The sequence below is a fragment of the Barbatula barbatula genome (assembly GCF_947034865.1).
Source record: "Barbatula barbatula genome assembly, chromosome: 15".
Classification (NCBI taxonomy): Eukaryota; Metazoa; Chordata; class Actinopteri; order Cypriniformes; family Nemacheilidae; genus Barbatula; species Barbatula barbatula.
In genome coordinates this window covers 1,418,988-1,435,056 of record NC_136778.1, presented here as the reverse complement: position 1 = coordinate 1,435,056, position 16,069 = coordinate 1,418,988, and the positions used below count along the sequence as shown (strand labels likewise).

The window sequence follows — 16,069 nt, the reverse complement described above, 5'->3', positions numbered from 1 at the left end:
GAGTACAGTACATGTCATATCACACATATATTACCATATGTCCCATTGATTAAATTGACTGAAAGATGTCATGGCTAAACTTGATTTGAGCAATTTGGTTTGTTTACGTTAACATGCTAATATTGCTATTATCGGTCAATGGTGTTCACCGTTATTAAATAGCCAACAGAGAAAGCCAGCTTTGTAATTGCGTCTAAACTATCATTCTTAACTACATTGTTTATCACACACAAATGCTAAATAAATTGTGGAGAAAACCTTACCAGAAATAAAAAAACACATAGAATCAAGAATTCCGGATGATTTCATCAGTCCAGTCCTATCAGAATCAGAAATAAATTACACCTTAAATACACTGTAGTGTGTAAACGTTTATAAATACGCCTTAAGAAAAGGCACAAAACTTTGGCCAATATTATTAAGAGTGTACACATCTTTAGCTTGTGCGTTCTTTTGTGATCTCAACAAATCATTAAGCGCTCAACATAACAGCTCTTTTTAATTCATATATAATAATTACAATGACCTTTTACCATTCAGCGAAACAAGAAAATTCAATCTTGAGAAAAAAATCAAAGGCAGCTTGCAAGCACTTGTGCAGGTCTGGAGATTCATGATTGTTAATTAAGCAGGGAGAGTGTCGGTCATGAGCTGAACTTTGCAGAATATAAAGACTGAAGGTCAGGGCTTCTGTGGTGTGCTCAATTCTGGAATAATGGCAGAAATTTGGTTTAAGAGGCAGGTTTTGGTGCTTTGCGTATGGGTTTGTGCCGTCTGTCATGCTGTGCCACAGTTGAGTAATTTTCCACAGAAGCCTCAATCTCCAGTCTTCCAGCAAACTGACCACCAGATTTCTCAGAAGTTTCCTCTTCAGCAGTCAGAACCTCTTGACAAGTGTGCTGTAGCTGATTCTGAGCAGATCCAGTGTGGACAACCTGGTATCAGTGGTGCTGAGTGTGAAGCTATAAACTGCTGCTTTAATGGACAGCAGTGTTATTATGGGATGTCAGGTAAGTGTGTTTGACCAGTTAAATGTTTCTTGCCAAGCTGATTCTCTGATTGCTTCCTCTGTCTCATCACAGTGACTGTCCAGTGTATGAGAGATGGTCAGTTTGTGTTGGTGGTGGCTAGAGATGTTACTCTGCCTCGTCTGAGCCTGGACACGATCCGTCTGTTGGGTGGACGTGAAGCACCTTGTGGTCCAGTTGGTTCCACTCCTTCTTTTGCCATTTACCAGTTTCCAGTCACTGCCTGTGGCACCAGCATGATGGTGAGTTTGCTGTTGATGAAGAGGCTGCCTAGAACAGAGTTGATGTCAATCGTGTTTCTGCTTGCAGGAGGAAAATGGTTATGTGGTGTATGAGAACAGGATGACTTCATCCTACGAGGTGGGGATTGGACCTCTTGGCTCCATCACAAGGGACAGTCATTTTGAGTAGGTCATCTATATTTTCTTTTTACTGAATCCTAGAACGGATGCATGAAGCTCACTGTTTGTTGTCTAGACTTCTCTTCCAGTGTAGATATTCTGATACTGCTGTGGAAGCTCTGGTTGTGGAGGTCAATACTGTTCCACCACCTCCACCTGTAGCTGCTGCCGGACCCCTCAGGGTGGAGCTTCGACTGGCAAATGGCCAATGTGTCACTAAAGGCTGCGCAGAAGGTAATGATGTTCTAGTCTTCAAATGATGCCTCAAGAGGAGTGGTACTTGTAGCAATGGGCTAACACTAGTAACAAGTGTTCATCCTCAGGAGATGAGGCGTACACGTCCTACTACGGTGAGGATGAGTATCCAATCACAAAAGTCCTGCGAGAGCCTGTGTATGTTGAGGTGCACATTATGGAGAGGACTGACCCCAATCTTGTCCTGATGTTGGGACGTTGTTGGGCGACATCAACCCCTAGTCCTCTCAGTCTACCTCAGTGGGATCTTTTAGTTGATGGGTGAGTAGAATCCCAAGCATTTTCCAGAGTGTGCTGTGAACAAATCCTGACGTCACTTCTGTTTTAGATGCCCTTACCAGGATGACCGTTATCTGACCACACCGGTTCCAGTAGTTGACTCGTCTGGTCTTCAGTTCCCAACCCACTACAAGCGCTTTGTTGTGAAGATGTTCACATTTGTGGATCCAGCATCACTGGCCCCTCTTCAGGAGACCGTATGATCACTTGTTCTGTTTGACCAATTTGTCACCGCAGTACTACATGTAGTAAAAGCTCTGTTCTCTTGTTAGATCTTCATCCACTGCAGTACAGCTGTGTGCCATCCTGCTTCTGGTTCCTGTGAGCAGAGCTGTGCCAGGAAACGTGAGTAGCTTTAGTTTCTTAAAATCAAATGGTGTTTGTCTGACTTTTGATTCTTCCTGCAGAAAGAGACGTTCATGCAGCGATCACCTCTAGCGCACAAACTGTCGTTTCTAGTGGAGCGGTGTCTCTGATCATATGATTTGACTTGTTGTTTTAATAAACCACATGGTAACCCAACTTGCTTGCCTTTTGTGGTCCTGCTTGTAAATAACACCACTACATTAGTGATCTGTCAGAGGTGGTCTGCTTTTGTTATGGGTTCCTGTAAGGGGCAAGATGCACTAGGCCAACAGGGCAGGGGTGTCCGAACTTGTTCCTAGAGGGCTATGGTCCTGCAGTATTTACCGCTTTGCACCAACGCATGTGGCAGTGTCCGTCTAGGAAGACCTTGGTTTGAGGGTTGATTCTAAACTCTGCAGGATATTGACATTAGAGGAGCAGAAATGAACACCTGAAACGGGTGGCTTGTTCCTGATACTTAAACATCCTTTGTTTGGTATATTGCTGATATCAGCATTTTGGGAAGGTTTCCTTTGCTACATAACAGGATGCACAAATTTTAAAAAGGGGTGATCACTTTCCTAATGCTTATAAATACAATGATGCAGGTTAAGTGCTTTAACATTCAAATGATGCCAGAAAATACAATTTAGCCTTCAAGCCTCCGGTTAATAAAATGTAAGAACCATTAATTTCTGACCTGTTACCATCTGCCCTTCAGTGTTACTCAATCCTTTTAGTACCCAATCCTTTCTATCAAACATTCCTTTTCTTTTGGCGGAAACTGCAGATGGCTAAACCACAGAAGCAATTATTGACATGTCACAATATGGACAATATCATTTTTGAACAGTAGGGGCTGAAACATATGCTGTTAATTCTTAAAGGTAAAGTTCGGCAAAGCACAGCTTGTCTGTTATATTTAAAATTGCAATTTTAGTTTTGTGACGGCATTTCTTTCAAAGCAATGTCCAGCGAAAAAAAAGGGCAGCTAAGTGTATAGTTATATCCCTTGTGCTGAAATAGTGGGATTATAACAACTAGTCCTATTAAGCAGATCTGGTTCAAACTAGTGACTGCTGTGAAAGGGTAGCTAACAACTAGGGAAAGGCCTGGTGGTGGAAGGGAATAGACCCCACCAGGGCAGATATGGGCTAGCTAAAAGTGTAATTGGGCACGCCCATCTATGGCTATGAAAACACAATAGCAAGAATACCCCTGGAGTAAGCAAGAGCTGGGGGTTGCATGGTGACTCCTCGATGGATCACATGTAAACAGACCTACGAATGGCACCTTGCATAAGGTGCAGGACATAGCTATTAGGCAATTCAACTGTGCTGAAATAGTGGGATTATTACACCTAGTCCTATTAAGCGAACCCCTATGATCATGTAATAAATTAAACGCATGGTCCTTATGCTTTCATTCTGGAAAGTTCCAAGTACATTTACATTTAAATTTAGTCATTTAGCAGATGCTTTTATCCAAAGCGACTCACAAAGAGTTCGGGGAGCGATATGTCATACAAAGAGCAATAGTACAATAGGTGCCAAGTACTCAAGAATCAATGAAAAGGTAAGAACAAGACTAAATGTCTTAAATAAATCTCAGACTTTGACACCTAGAACTAGAAGTACAGGTTTGTGAATGTCGATGAACACCAGCAGACCCGCAATGTCTTCAACAGATGGTGCCGTTGTTCAGGCTGATTGTTGTGTGACCTTTCTACACATATAATCCTTATGTCTGTATGTAGTAGAAGATGATTCTCACTAAAGTATATGAATTTACGTATAAAACAATAACAAAATTGTACTGAACCTGGGAGTTGTAATTGTAATATGTTATAAAAAACTAATTCAAAAGCAATGTATTCTGATATCATTTGTTGCTGATATATAGACCTATTTTATTTGCAAACAGTGTGACGCGATTCTGTGGGCGGAGCTGATCTAGTGGCAGAAATGTATTACATAAATGTTGTGTTTTGTTTAACAACATGGTCACTAGAAACTTAAACATTCATTTGTGTTTATTTTAAATTTGTCTACATGAAGTCATTAAATTCACTGTTAAAAACAGTAAATACTCCAAATACAGCCTTGTGAACTTTTGTTCTTACTGTTAAAGTCAAAGTGGTTTATTTGTCACAATATTTAAAGAGCAGTTGGTTCAACTATTACAGCAATGTGGTAATAAGAACTGACACCATCATGATGTCTCCACTGCAAGACATCCTCAGTCATTATGTTGCAAGGCCATTGACATTATGTGGTCCCAAGGTTTATCTTTGAGCTTTGTTATAGTGTACAGTACATGTCATATCACACATAAAATATAACCGTATGTCCCCTTGATTAAATTGACTGAATGATATCATGGCTAAACATGATTTGAGCTATTTTGTTTGCAAACATGCTGATATTGCTATAGTTGGTTAATGGTGTTTACCGTTATTCAATAGCCAACAGAGAAAGCCAGCTTTGTAATTGCATCTAAACTATTTATTTTGCATTTGTGTGTGATAAACAGTGGAGAAAACCTTACCAGAAATAAAATAAACACAGAATCGAGAATTCCAGATGATTTTGTCTATCCAGTCCTATCAGAAATGAATTACACCTTGACTACACTGTAGTGTATACAAGTTTATAAATGCACATTAAAAAAGGCACAATACTTTGGCTTATATTATTAAGAGTGCACACATCTTTGCTCGTGCGTTTTGTGATCCTAACAAATCAGTTCTCAGTCCACATAACAGCTCTTTTTCATTCTTATATAATTATTACAATGAACTTTTACCATACAGCAAAACAAGAAAATTCAATCTTGAGGAAAAAATTTAAGGCAGCTTGCAAGCACTTGTGCAGGTCTGGAGATTCATGATTGTTAATTAAACAGTGAGAGTGTCGGTCATGAGCTGAACTTTGCAGAATATAAAGACTGAAGGTCAGGGCTTCAGTGGTGTGCTCAATTCTGGAACAATGTTGAAAATGTGGTTTAAGAGGCAGGTTTTGGTGCTGTGTGTATGGTTGTGTGCCGTCTGTCATGCTGTGCCACAGTTGAGTAATTTTCCACAGAAGCCTCAATCTCCAGTCTTCCAGCAAACTGACCACCAGATTTCTCAGAAGTTTCCTCTTCAGCAGTCAGAACCTCTTGACAAGTGTGCTGTAGCTGATTCTGAGCAGATCCAGTGTGGACAACCTGGTATCAGTGGTGCTGAGTGTGAAGCTATAAACTGCTGCTTTAATGGACAGCAGTGTTATTATGGGATGTCAGGTAAGTGTGTTTGACCAGTTAAATGTTTCTTGCCGAGCTGATTCTCTGATTGCTTCCTCTGTCTCATCACAGTGACTGTCCAGTGTATGAGAGATGGTCAGTTTGTGTTGGTGGTGGCTAGAGATGTTACTCTGCCTCGTCTGAGCCTGGACACGATCCGTCTGTTGGGTGGAAGTGAAGCACCTTGTGGTCCTGTTGGTTTCACACCGTCCTTTGCCATTTACCAGTTTCCAGTCACTGCCTGTGGCACCAGCATGATGGTGAGTTTGCTGTTGATGAAGAGGCTGCGTAGAACAGAGTTGATGTCAATCGTGTTTCTGCTTGCAGGAGGAAAATGGTTATGTGGTGTATGAGAACAGAATGACTTCATCCTACGAGGTGGGGATTGGACCTCTTGGCTCCATCACAAGGGACAGTCATTTTGAGTAGGTCATCTATATTTTCTTTTTACTGAATCCTAGAACGGATGCATGAAGCTCACTGTTTGTTGTCTAGACTTCTCTTCCAGTGTAGATATTCTGATACTGCTGTGGAAGCTCTGGTTGTGGAGGTCAATACTGTTCCACCACCTCCACCTGTAGCTGCTGCCGGACCCCTCAGGGTGGAGCTTCGACTGGCAAATGGCCAATGTGTCACCAAAGGCTGCGCAGAAGGTAATTTTTCTCGTCTTTAAATGATGCCTCATGACAAGTGGTACTTGTAGCACTGGGCTAAAACTAGTAACAAGTGTTCATCCTCAGGAGATGAGGCGTACACGTCCTACTACGGTGAGGATGAGTATCCAATCACAAAAGTCCTGCGAGAGCCTGTGTATGTTGAGGTGCACATTATGGAGAGGACTGACCCCAATCTTGTCCTGATGTTGGGACATTGTTGGGCGACATCAACCCCTAGTCCTCTCAGTCTACCCCAGTGGGATCTTCTAGTTGATGGGTGAGTAGAATCCCAAGCATTTGTCCAGATAGTGTGCTGTGAATGAATCCTGACATCACTTCTGTTTTAGATGCCCTTACCAGGATGACCGTTATCTGACCACACCGGTTCCTGTAGTTGGCTCGTCTGGTCTTCAGTTCCCAACCCACTACAAGCGCTTTGTTGTGAAGATGTTCACATTTGTGGATCCAGCATCACTGGCCCCTCTTCAGGAGACCGTATGATCACTTGTTCTGTTTGACCAATTTGTCACCGCAGTACTACATGTAGTAAAATCTGTTCTCTTGTTAGATCTTCATCCACTGCAGTACAGCTGTGTGCCATCCTGCTTCTGGTTCCTGTGAGCAGAGCTGTGCCAGGAAACGTGAGTAGCTTTAGTTTCTTAAAATCAAATGGTGTTTGTCTGACTTTTCATTCTTCCTGCAGAAAGAGACGTTCATGCAGCGATCACCTCTAGCGCACAAACTGTCGTTTCTAGTGGAGCGGTGACTCTGATCATTTGAATTGTTGTTTTAATAAACCGTATAGTAACCAACACGCTTGCCTTTTGTGGTCCTGCTTGTGAATAACACTACATTAGTGGTGATCTGCTTTGTTACTTTAATGGGGCAAGCTGCATTGGGCCAACAGGGCAGGGGTGTCTGAACTTATCCCATCGAGGACCACGGTCCTGCAGTATTAACCTCTACTTTGCATCAACACCTGTGTGGCAGTGTCTTAAATATCCTCTTTGTTTGGTGTATTTCTGATATCAGCATTTTGGAAATGTTTCCTTTGCTGCAGAACAGGATGCACTAAACCTTGAAAATGTCCAAATACAACTACGCAGGATAAGTGCTTTAACATTCAAATGATGCCATGAAATCCTAAATACAACTTAAGGTTGAGATTCAAACATCTTCAGACCATTAAACTGGTGCATGTACCATTCATTCCTGATGTGTGACCCCTCTGCCCTTCAGTATTGATCAAATCCATCCTTTTAGAACATTGCTTACACAGACAGTCAGGAAAAAGCTTCAGCAACCTATGGTTTACCTTAATGTTATTTTCACTTGCATGTGAAACCTTTAGCACCCAAGACTACAAGGATTGTGTCCTCTAACATTCCTTCTCTTTCAGAGGAAACTACAGATGGCTAAACCAGCAATTGATATTTGTCACAAATGTGGACCATGTCTTCAATGTCAGAGGTGCAATATTAATAACTGCATTTTGATTACTACTAAATTACGCTAACAATCATAAATTGAGTTACTGTACAAATAATGATTGCAGACTCTCAAATAAAAGCTGTGCAAAAGAATATAGAAGAACATATGCTATAGAACAGGAGTTTTTAACTTTTTTCCTTAAGGGCCAGATTTTAAAAGTATAAATGGGATGAGGGACAGTTTTTTTTAACATTTCTTCTGTGATTTTTGTATTTCTGTTATGGCAAAATAATCTCAATTCCTGTTTTGAACGGCAGATACTGAAAAACATGCTGATAATTTTAAAAGCTAAGTTGGGAAAAGCAGTCTTTGTTTATATTTAAAATGGCAATTTAGTTGTTGACAACTTTTCAAAGAAATGAGCAGGGATTAAGAAAAAAAGATTAAAGTGCATTGTAACATCTACCCATAATGTAATAAAAATAATGCATGGTCTATATTCTTTCATTCTTGGAAGTTTCAAGTACTCTAGAATCAATGAAAAGGTAAGAAAGACTAAATATGTCTTAAATAATTCTCAGATTTTCACAAACTTATAGTTCTATGTGCACAATGTTGATAAGCACTATCAGACCCGCAATGAGTTCAACCGATGGTGCTGTTGTTCAGGCTTATTTTTGTGTTACCTATACGCCATATGACTTATATCGTTATGAAAGGAGTGGATTCTCATTAAAGTATATGAATTGACGAATAAAACAATAAAAAAAATGTACGGAACCTGGCAGTTTTAATTGTTATAAAATTATTTATAAAAATAATTCAAAAGCAACGTATTCTGATATAATTACTGACATATAGACCTATTTTATAGTATGACGTGATTCTGTGGGCGGAGGCGAACTGGTGGCAGAAATTTATTAAATTTTCACCATAAATGTTACGTTTGTGTGACACCCTGTTCGTGTAGTCACAGAAATGGTAATACGTTTTTTTTTCTGGTGCTATCTATGTGATCCTCTGGGTATTTGTAATATTGTGTAAATGATCGTTATTATGCCTAATGATGATGTGTAGTACTGTCCGGAGACAGAAGGGAGAGATGATGTGTTAAATGTGGTGTTATCGGTAGTTGCGAAGAAGAAAGCATTTCGACAGCAACACCACGATGTAAAGCAGCATAATTGTGTCTCTCCTGGTTTCTTTTCAAACAGAAAACTTATTTACTGCAGCACCCCCAGTTGCACGGCTGGCGTACTACACTAAACTTGAATTGAGCAATTTGGTTTGTTTATGTTAATAGCTTATATTCCTAACGTTTGTCACTGATGTTTACAGTTATTCAATAGCCAACAAAGAACGCCAGCTTTGTAAATTGCATCTAAACTATCGTTCTTAACTACATAATATTGCATTTGTGTGTGATAAACAGTGGAGAAAAACCTTACCAGAAATAAAATAAACAGAGAAATTAGAATTCCGGATGATTTCATCAGTCCAGTCCTATCAGAATCAGAAATGAATACACCTTAAATACACTGTAGTGTATACATGTTTGTAAATACACCTTACAGGGGCCTGTACCATGAAGCTGGTTTAGGTGGCTAGCCAGCTATGTTTCAGATTAGTTTGTGCCATCCCTGGGTTTTAGGTACCATGAAAGTAGCTCGGCTTTATTCGGTGTTCGTCGCCATGGTGTCTTACGCTGCACGGCTAACCTGCTCCGGGGCAGGTTATGTTCTGGATTCAAGATCTCAGACTGAAGTTTGACCAATCAGCTGTGAGCAAAGAAACATATAGATTACGTAACTGACTCACAGTGCGTGTTAGAATGGCTAGTTATTTTTTATACTGTTTAATAAAATAAAAAAATATATAACAAATATAAAATCAAATATTGGTTACTATATAGGTAAAATCACAGATTTGCTGGCTTTCCCTTACACTCACATGAAATTCAATTTACTTACTTATATTCCACTTTTATTGTATCACATGTATTTGCATTGCATTTTTTACATTCTTGTCTGTGGTGCAGAACATCTAGAAACACTTTCAGTTTCACTGTACATTTTTCTTTGTCCTGAACAGTAGTTTTTATTAAGGCTTTAATGAAATGACTGACCTGGTTAATGGCGCAAAGACTATAGTCTATTAAAGGTAGAGGCTTATGCATTCTGTTGTAAAAGCAGGCCGTTTTATTAAGTGTAATTCTTATACTTTCTTCCGCTTCTCTGTGTTGCAGAACACACCGCTATTTTATAATTCTGAGCTCCGTCTTCTTTCTGCAAAAAAAACCTAGTTTTTATCATATCAGACCAAAAGGAGACCAACATGCAACCAGTCCGCGTTATTTTTTGGGCAACTTGTTTGACATGAACCATCAGTACACGGTGCATTTATTGATTTTAAACACGTAAGATGTCAGAGTTTACAATGCAGAAGCAGTGCGTGTCATTTGCCTGTGAAATTAGCCGTTTACAGCTTTAACAAATTTGTACAGAAGTTCAGAAATATATGAGAATGAACTTTATTTGCACTCCTCTCATGTGTACTCGGAAGGGAAATGATGAAGCAGATGTAAGGTTAACTGCTTCTGCTGCCTGAATGTATGTTTTTTGTCCGCATGCAGGTTAATATTGCAATATGCAGGAGCTTCAATGAACATTTGTTGTAATATTTCTGTACCCATGCCTTACATAAAAAAGTTGCCCGCAAGGACACGGACCTTCCACCGAGGACCCCGCGGATCCTGTTTGCCCTACAGCACTACAGTAAATGTGTGTACTATATAGTCTTTTAACTTGCGCATTAACGTAATCAGCAGTGTTTCTGAAACACTTCTCTCTTGCGTAGACAGCAGAAACATATCAGTCCATGGCTGAAATTCATTTTTGTGTTCATACTGTGGAAATCGCTTTATCCATTTATAATGCGATTGGTTTAGCCATGCTGACGTCACTCGTTCATGTGCACGTGCGCGCAAACTAATCTTAGCTTCAGGATCAAAGCTTGAGTTGACAAAGAAACTTCATGAACTGCTTCATGGTACCAACAAAGCTTGATCACGTTGGTTTGGTTTTGTCAACCCAAAACTAATCCAATTACCCTGAGTTTGTTCAGCTACATTCATGGTACAGGCCCCAGGCACAGTAATTTGACTAATATTATTAAGAGTGCACACCTCTTTAGCTTTCTCTTGTGATCCTAACCAATCAGTAACCGCTCCACACCAGGGACCCGTTTCAATAAGGAGGTTCAAGCAACACTGAGTTAAAATATGAACTCGGAGTTGATTTACTCAGATAATCGCTACTCTGAGTTTTCTGTTTCAGAACAGCTGGTTTCAATGAGTTCAATCCACTCTGAGTAAGTTTACTCTAGTTTACGCGCGTTCACCGCGGCTTTAAAAAGCCATCATCAATATAGCGAAGATAACACGATTCACCATGGCAACGCCACGTGACAAAAAGCACTCCGTTTATTTCTCGCCAGTCGAATTGGAGGCACTATATATATATATATATATATATATATATATAAACATATATACCTACGATTTTTGTCATGTAAGTTAAATCCTTCTGCAATAAAAAGAACATGGCAGCAGCTGAAAATGAAATATATAAACATCATTCAGTCCGGTGAGTTTAAATGTTCTTGCTAGTAGGATGCCTGACTGGGAAATGTTTGATATATTTAATAAACTGGTCTTGAAAGTTATGAGGACATGAGAACCGAGAACCTGGCTATAGAAGACAGAAAACTGGCCATGCTTGCCCCTGCTCCAGTGTGTAACGGAGGTCAGCTAGTGAAGAGCTGTGTGTAAGCCTCACTCTTCGACCAACAGAGACGCTCGACTGACAGACGCTATAGGGACTGCGGTCTCTAGGCTCCTAGTTAGAGCGCCCATCTCTTTCTTAGGACCGACATCTGTTCGAAGCCCGTGCAGAACGGGGCGAGTGGGACCGGTTACATGTGCACCCAATCACATTGGGAAATCCTAAAGGGTATTTGAATTATTAGAGGTGGCAGCAAGACCACATTTATTTGATCAGCCTAATTCAGAAAGACGTTCACCATTCACCTGTAATCCTATGAAACTCCTCTTTGATGGCTCTCACAGAAAACTTAACACAAATGTATAAAAAGTGCTTGAGAGCGATGCACACTTTTCTTACTGCTCTGCATACAGTTGCCTTGCTAACGTGTTCTGCATCCCCCGTGTTATAGGCCTATAAAAAGCTTCCATTAGCAAAGAAACGTAAGGCCATACAGAGAATCTGCTCAGATGTAAGAGTGCGGCCACGACGAGTGAGGTTTGTGATGTAAGGATGAAGCAGATTGTGGATATATTTAATGGGCTGTAAAGAAAAACGGTATCACTCAAATAAAACATCCTCCGGATATGAAAAAACATCCAAACGGGGCTTCACCATATATTCTCTACCGACGTAAATTTAACTCTCTCTGAATGAATGCAGCTTCCTCATCTACGGGTTCCTGAATAAACGGACATGCCATTTTAACGTCTGTGTTACGAACTTGTGCGCGATTAAGGAAAACGATTGAAAAAACTAACGGCGTATAGTTCAACACCGCTCGCACTTCTAAAAGGGGGCGGAGATTGTAACAAACCTCGGGTTAGTGGAATAAAACCTGTTGCCGACCAGGTTAGGTTCACAGAGTAGGTTACTATGGTCACTCACTCGGAGTATATGATACCTTGATTTCTGAAACGGGCTTGACTTACCCCACGGTCGCGGGTTTGATATACCTCGCCTTCTGAAACTGAAAACCCAGAGTATCCCGTTTTCTTACACTGAGTTTGCACTTACCCTGCTTTCTGAAACAGGTCCCAGCTCTTTTTCATTCATATATAATAATTACAATGAACTTTTACCATACAGCAAAACAAGAAAATTCAATCTTGAGAAAAAAATGAAAGGCAGCATTTGTGCAGGTCTGGAGATTCATGATTGTTAATTAAACAGTGAGAGTGTCGGTCATGAGCTGAACTTTGCAGAATATAAAGACTGAAGGTCAGGGCTTCAGTGGTGTGCTCAATTCTGAAACAATGGCAGAGATTTGGTTTAAGAGGCAGGTTTTGGTGCTTTGCGTATGGGTTTGTGCCGTCTGTCATGCTGTGCCACAGTTGAGTAATTTTCCACAGAAGCCTCAATCTCCAGTCTTCCAGCAAACTGACCACCAGATTTCTCAGAAGTTTCCTCTTCAGCAGTCAGAACCTCTTGACAAGTGTGCTGTAGCTGATTCTGAGCAGATCCAGTGTGGACAACCTGGTATCAGTGGTGCTGAGTGTGAAGCTATATACTGCTGCTTTAATGGACAGCAGTGTTATTATGGGATGTCAGGTAAGTGTGTTTGACCAGTTAAATGTTTCTTGCCAAGCTGATTCTCTGATTGCTTCCTCTGTCTCATCACAGTGACAGTCCAGTGTATGAGAGATGGTCAGTTTGTGTTGGTGGTGGCTAGAGATGTTACTCTGCCTCGTCTGAGCCTGGACACGATCCGTCTGTTGGGTGGAAATGAAGCACCTTGTGGTCCTGTTGGTTTCACGCCGTCCTTTGCCATTTACCAGTTTCCAGTCACTGCCTGTGGCACCAGCATGATGGTGAGTTTGCTGTTGATGAAGAGGCTCCGTAGAACAGAGTTGATGTCAATCGTGTTTCTGCTTGCAGGAGGAAAATGGTTATGTGGTGTATGAGAACAGAATGACTTCATCCTACGAGGTGGGGATTGGACCTCTTGGCTCCATCACAAGGGACAGTCATTTTGAGTAGGTCATCTGTATTTTCTCTTGACAGTCCTTGAACGGATGCAAGAAGCTCACTGTTTGTTGTCTAGACTTCTCTTCCAGTGTAGATATTCTGATACTGCTGTGGAAGCTCTGGTTGTGGAGGTCAACACCGTTCCACCACCCGCACCTGTAGCTGCTGCCGGACCCCTCAGGGTGGAGCTTCGACTGGCAAATGGCCAATGTGTCACTAAAGGCTGCGCAGAAGGTAATGATGTTCTAGTCTTCAAATGATGCCTCAAGAGGAGTGGTACTTGTAGCAATGGGCTAATACTAGTAACAAGTGTTCATCCTCAGGAGATGAGGCGTACACGTCCTACTACGGTGAGGATGAGTATCCAATCACAAAAGTCCTGCGAGAGCCTGTGTATGTTGAGGTGCACATTATGGAGAGGACTGACCCCAATCTTGTCCTGATGTTGGGACGTTGTTGGGCGACATCAACCCCTAGTCCTCTCAGTCTACCCCAGTGGGATCTTCTAGTTGATGGGTGAGTAGAATCCCAAGCATTTGTCCAGATAGTGTGCTGTGAATGAATCCAGACTGTCACTTTGGTTATAGATGCCCTTACCAGGATGACCGTTACCTTACCGCCCCGGTTCCTGTAGTTGGCTCGTCTGGTCTTCAGTTCCCAACCCATTACAAGCGCTTTGTTGTGAAGATGTTCACATTTGTGGATCCAGCATCACTGGCCCCTCTTCAGGAGACCGTATGATCACTTATGTTGACCAATTTATCACTGCAGTATACATGTAGTAAAATCTGTTCTCTTGTTAGATCTTCATCCACTGTAGTACAGCTGTGTGCCATCCTGCCTCTGGTTCCTGTGAGCAGAGCTGTGCCAGGAAACGTGAGTAGATGTTGTTTCTTTAATTATCAAAAATGGTGTTTGTCTGACTTTTCATTCTTCCTGCAGAAAGAGACGTTCATGCAGCGATCACCTCTAGTGCACAAACTGTTGTTTCTAGTGGAGCGGTGACTCTGATCATATGATTTGAATTGTTGTTTTAATAAACCGCTGGGTAACCAACACGCTTGTCTTTTGTGGTCCTGCCTGTGAAAAACACTTCTACATTAGTGGTCTGCTTGTTATGGGTTCCTTTAAAGGGGCAATATGCACCAGGCCAACAGGCAGGGGTGTCAACTTGTTCCTAGAGGGCTATGGTCCTGCAGTATTTGCCTCTACTTTGCATCAACACGTGTGGCAGTGTCTGTCTAGTACGACCTTGATTTGTCGTTTCAACTGTTTGAGGGTTGATTCTAAACTCTGCAGGATATTGACATTAGAGGAGCAGAAATGAACACCTGAAATGCGTGGCTTGTTCCTGATACTTAAACATCCTTTGTTTGGTATATTGCTGACATCAGCATTTTGAGACGGTTTCCTTTGCTGCATAACGGGACGCACCACTTTAAAAAGGGGTCATCACTTTCCAAATGCTTATTAATACGATGACACAGGTTAAGTGCTTCTACATTCAAATGGAGACATAAAATACATCTAGGTTAACCTTCACACAACCTCAGGTTATTAAACTGATGCAAGAACCATTCATTTCTGACCTGTTACCCTCTGCCCTTCAGTGTTTATCAAATCCATCCTTGGAATACTGCTTGCACATACAGCAAGGAAAAAGCTTCAGCAATATGTGGTTTACCTTTTTATATTTTTTTTACTGACATTCATACCCTTGAGTTCCCAAGACTACAAAGGTTGTGTCCTCTCTTACACACTTCTCTCGGAGGAAATGGCAGATAGCTTAACCACAGAAACAATTTTTGTTTGTCACAAAGGTGGCCAATGTATTTTAGGTATACAATGTCAAACAGAGGAACAACATTAATAAACACTGTAATCTGATAACACTATGGAGTAAATTAAGCTAACATTATCATAACGAGTTACTGAACAAAGAATAATTCCACACACACAAAAGACATGCGGAAGAAAAAGAACATATGCTATAGAATATGTAAATGCTAAAAACCGTGACGATTCTATTTGGGTGAAATGAGTTGCAATACCGGTTTTGAACAGCAGGTGGCTGAAATATATATGCTGATAATTCTTAAAAATGTAAAGTTAGGAAAAGCATAGACTGTCTGTTATATTTAAAATTGCAATTTAGTTTTATTTGACAAAGCCTTTTTTTTCAAAGAAATGTGTAGCATTTAAGAAAAAAGGGCAGCTAAGTGGATAGTTACATCCCTCGTGCTGAAAACGTGGGATTATAACACCTAGAACTATTAAGCAAATATATAAGATCTGGTTCAAACTAGTGACTGCTGTGAAAGGGCGGCTAACAACCAGGGAAAGACCTGGTGACAGCCTGGAGAGACTGCTGGCAGGAGGGAATAGACCCCACCGGGGCAGACATGGGCTAGCTAAAAGCGTAATGGGTCCACCCATCTATGGCTTCGAAAAACATAATAGGAAGAATACCCCTGGAGAAAGCGAGAGCGAGGGTTCAAGATGACTCCTCGATGGATCGCATGTAAACAGACCTACGAATGGAAATTACAATGAACCAGGAGATCAGCACAGCAGAAGTTGGAAGAACAGGACAGAAACTGCAG

The 16,069-nt window shown here is 41.1% G+C and overlaps 3 protein-coding genes across 3 annotated transcripts; all 3 read left to right on the top strand.

The window, feature by feature from the left end:
- The first annotated feature begins 536 nt into the window (after positions 1-536).
- Positions 537-2,620, top strand: LOC306904705 (zona pellucida sperm-binding protein 4-like). The gene is made up of 8 exons (XM_079474746.1): positions 537-1,010; positions 1,083-1,270; positions 1,338-1,435; positions 1,506-1,663; positions 1,753-1,945; positions 2,013-2,160; positions 2,236-2,308; positions 2,371-2,620. Exons 1-8 carry the CDS (start codon positions 716-718, stop codon positions 2,445-2,447), a joined length of 1,230 nt encoding a protein of 409 aa, XP_079330872.1. The 5' UTR covers positions 537-715; the 3' UTR covers positions 2,448-2,620.
- A 2,559-nt stretch (positions 2,621-5,179) lies between these two features.
- On the top strand, positions 5,180-7,381 carry LOC306904247 (zona pellucida sperm-binding protein 4-like). The gene is made up of 8 exons (XM_079474037.1): positions 5,180-5,590; positions 5,663-5,850; positions 5,918-6,015; positions 6,086-6,243; positions 6,331-6,523; positions 6,594-6,741; positions 6,815-6,887; positions 6,950-7,381. The coding sequence occupies exons 1-8, from the start codon at positions 5,296-5,298 to the stop codon at positions 7,024-7,026; spliced, it is 1,230 nt and encodes a 409-aa protein (XP_079330163.1). The 5' UTR covers positions 5,180-5,295; the 3' UTR covers positions 7,027-7,381.
- A 5,266-nt stretch (positions 7,382-12,647) lies between these two features.
- Positions 12,648-14,524, top strand: LOC306904508 (zona pellucida sperm-binding protein 4-like). The gene is made up of 8 exons (XM_079474479.1): positions 12,648-13,049; positions 13,122-13,309; positions 13,377-13,474; positions 13,543-13,700; positions 13,790-13,982; positions 14,054-14,201; positions 14,270-14,342; positions 14,409-14,524. The coding sequence occupies exons 1-8, from the start codon at positions 12,755-12,757 to the stop codon at positions 14,483-14,485; spliced, it is 1,230 nt and encodes a 409-aa protein (XP_079330605.1). The 5' UTR covers positions 12,648-12,754; the 3' UTR covers positions 14,486-14,524.
- Positions 14,525-16,069: the final 1,545 nt, after the last annotated feature.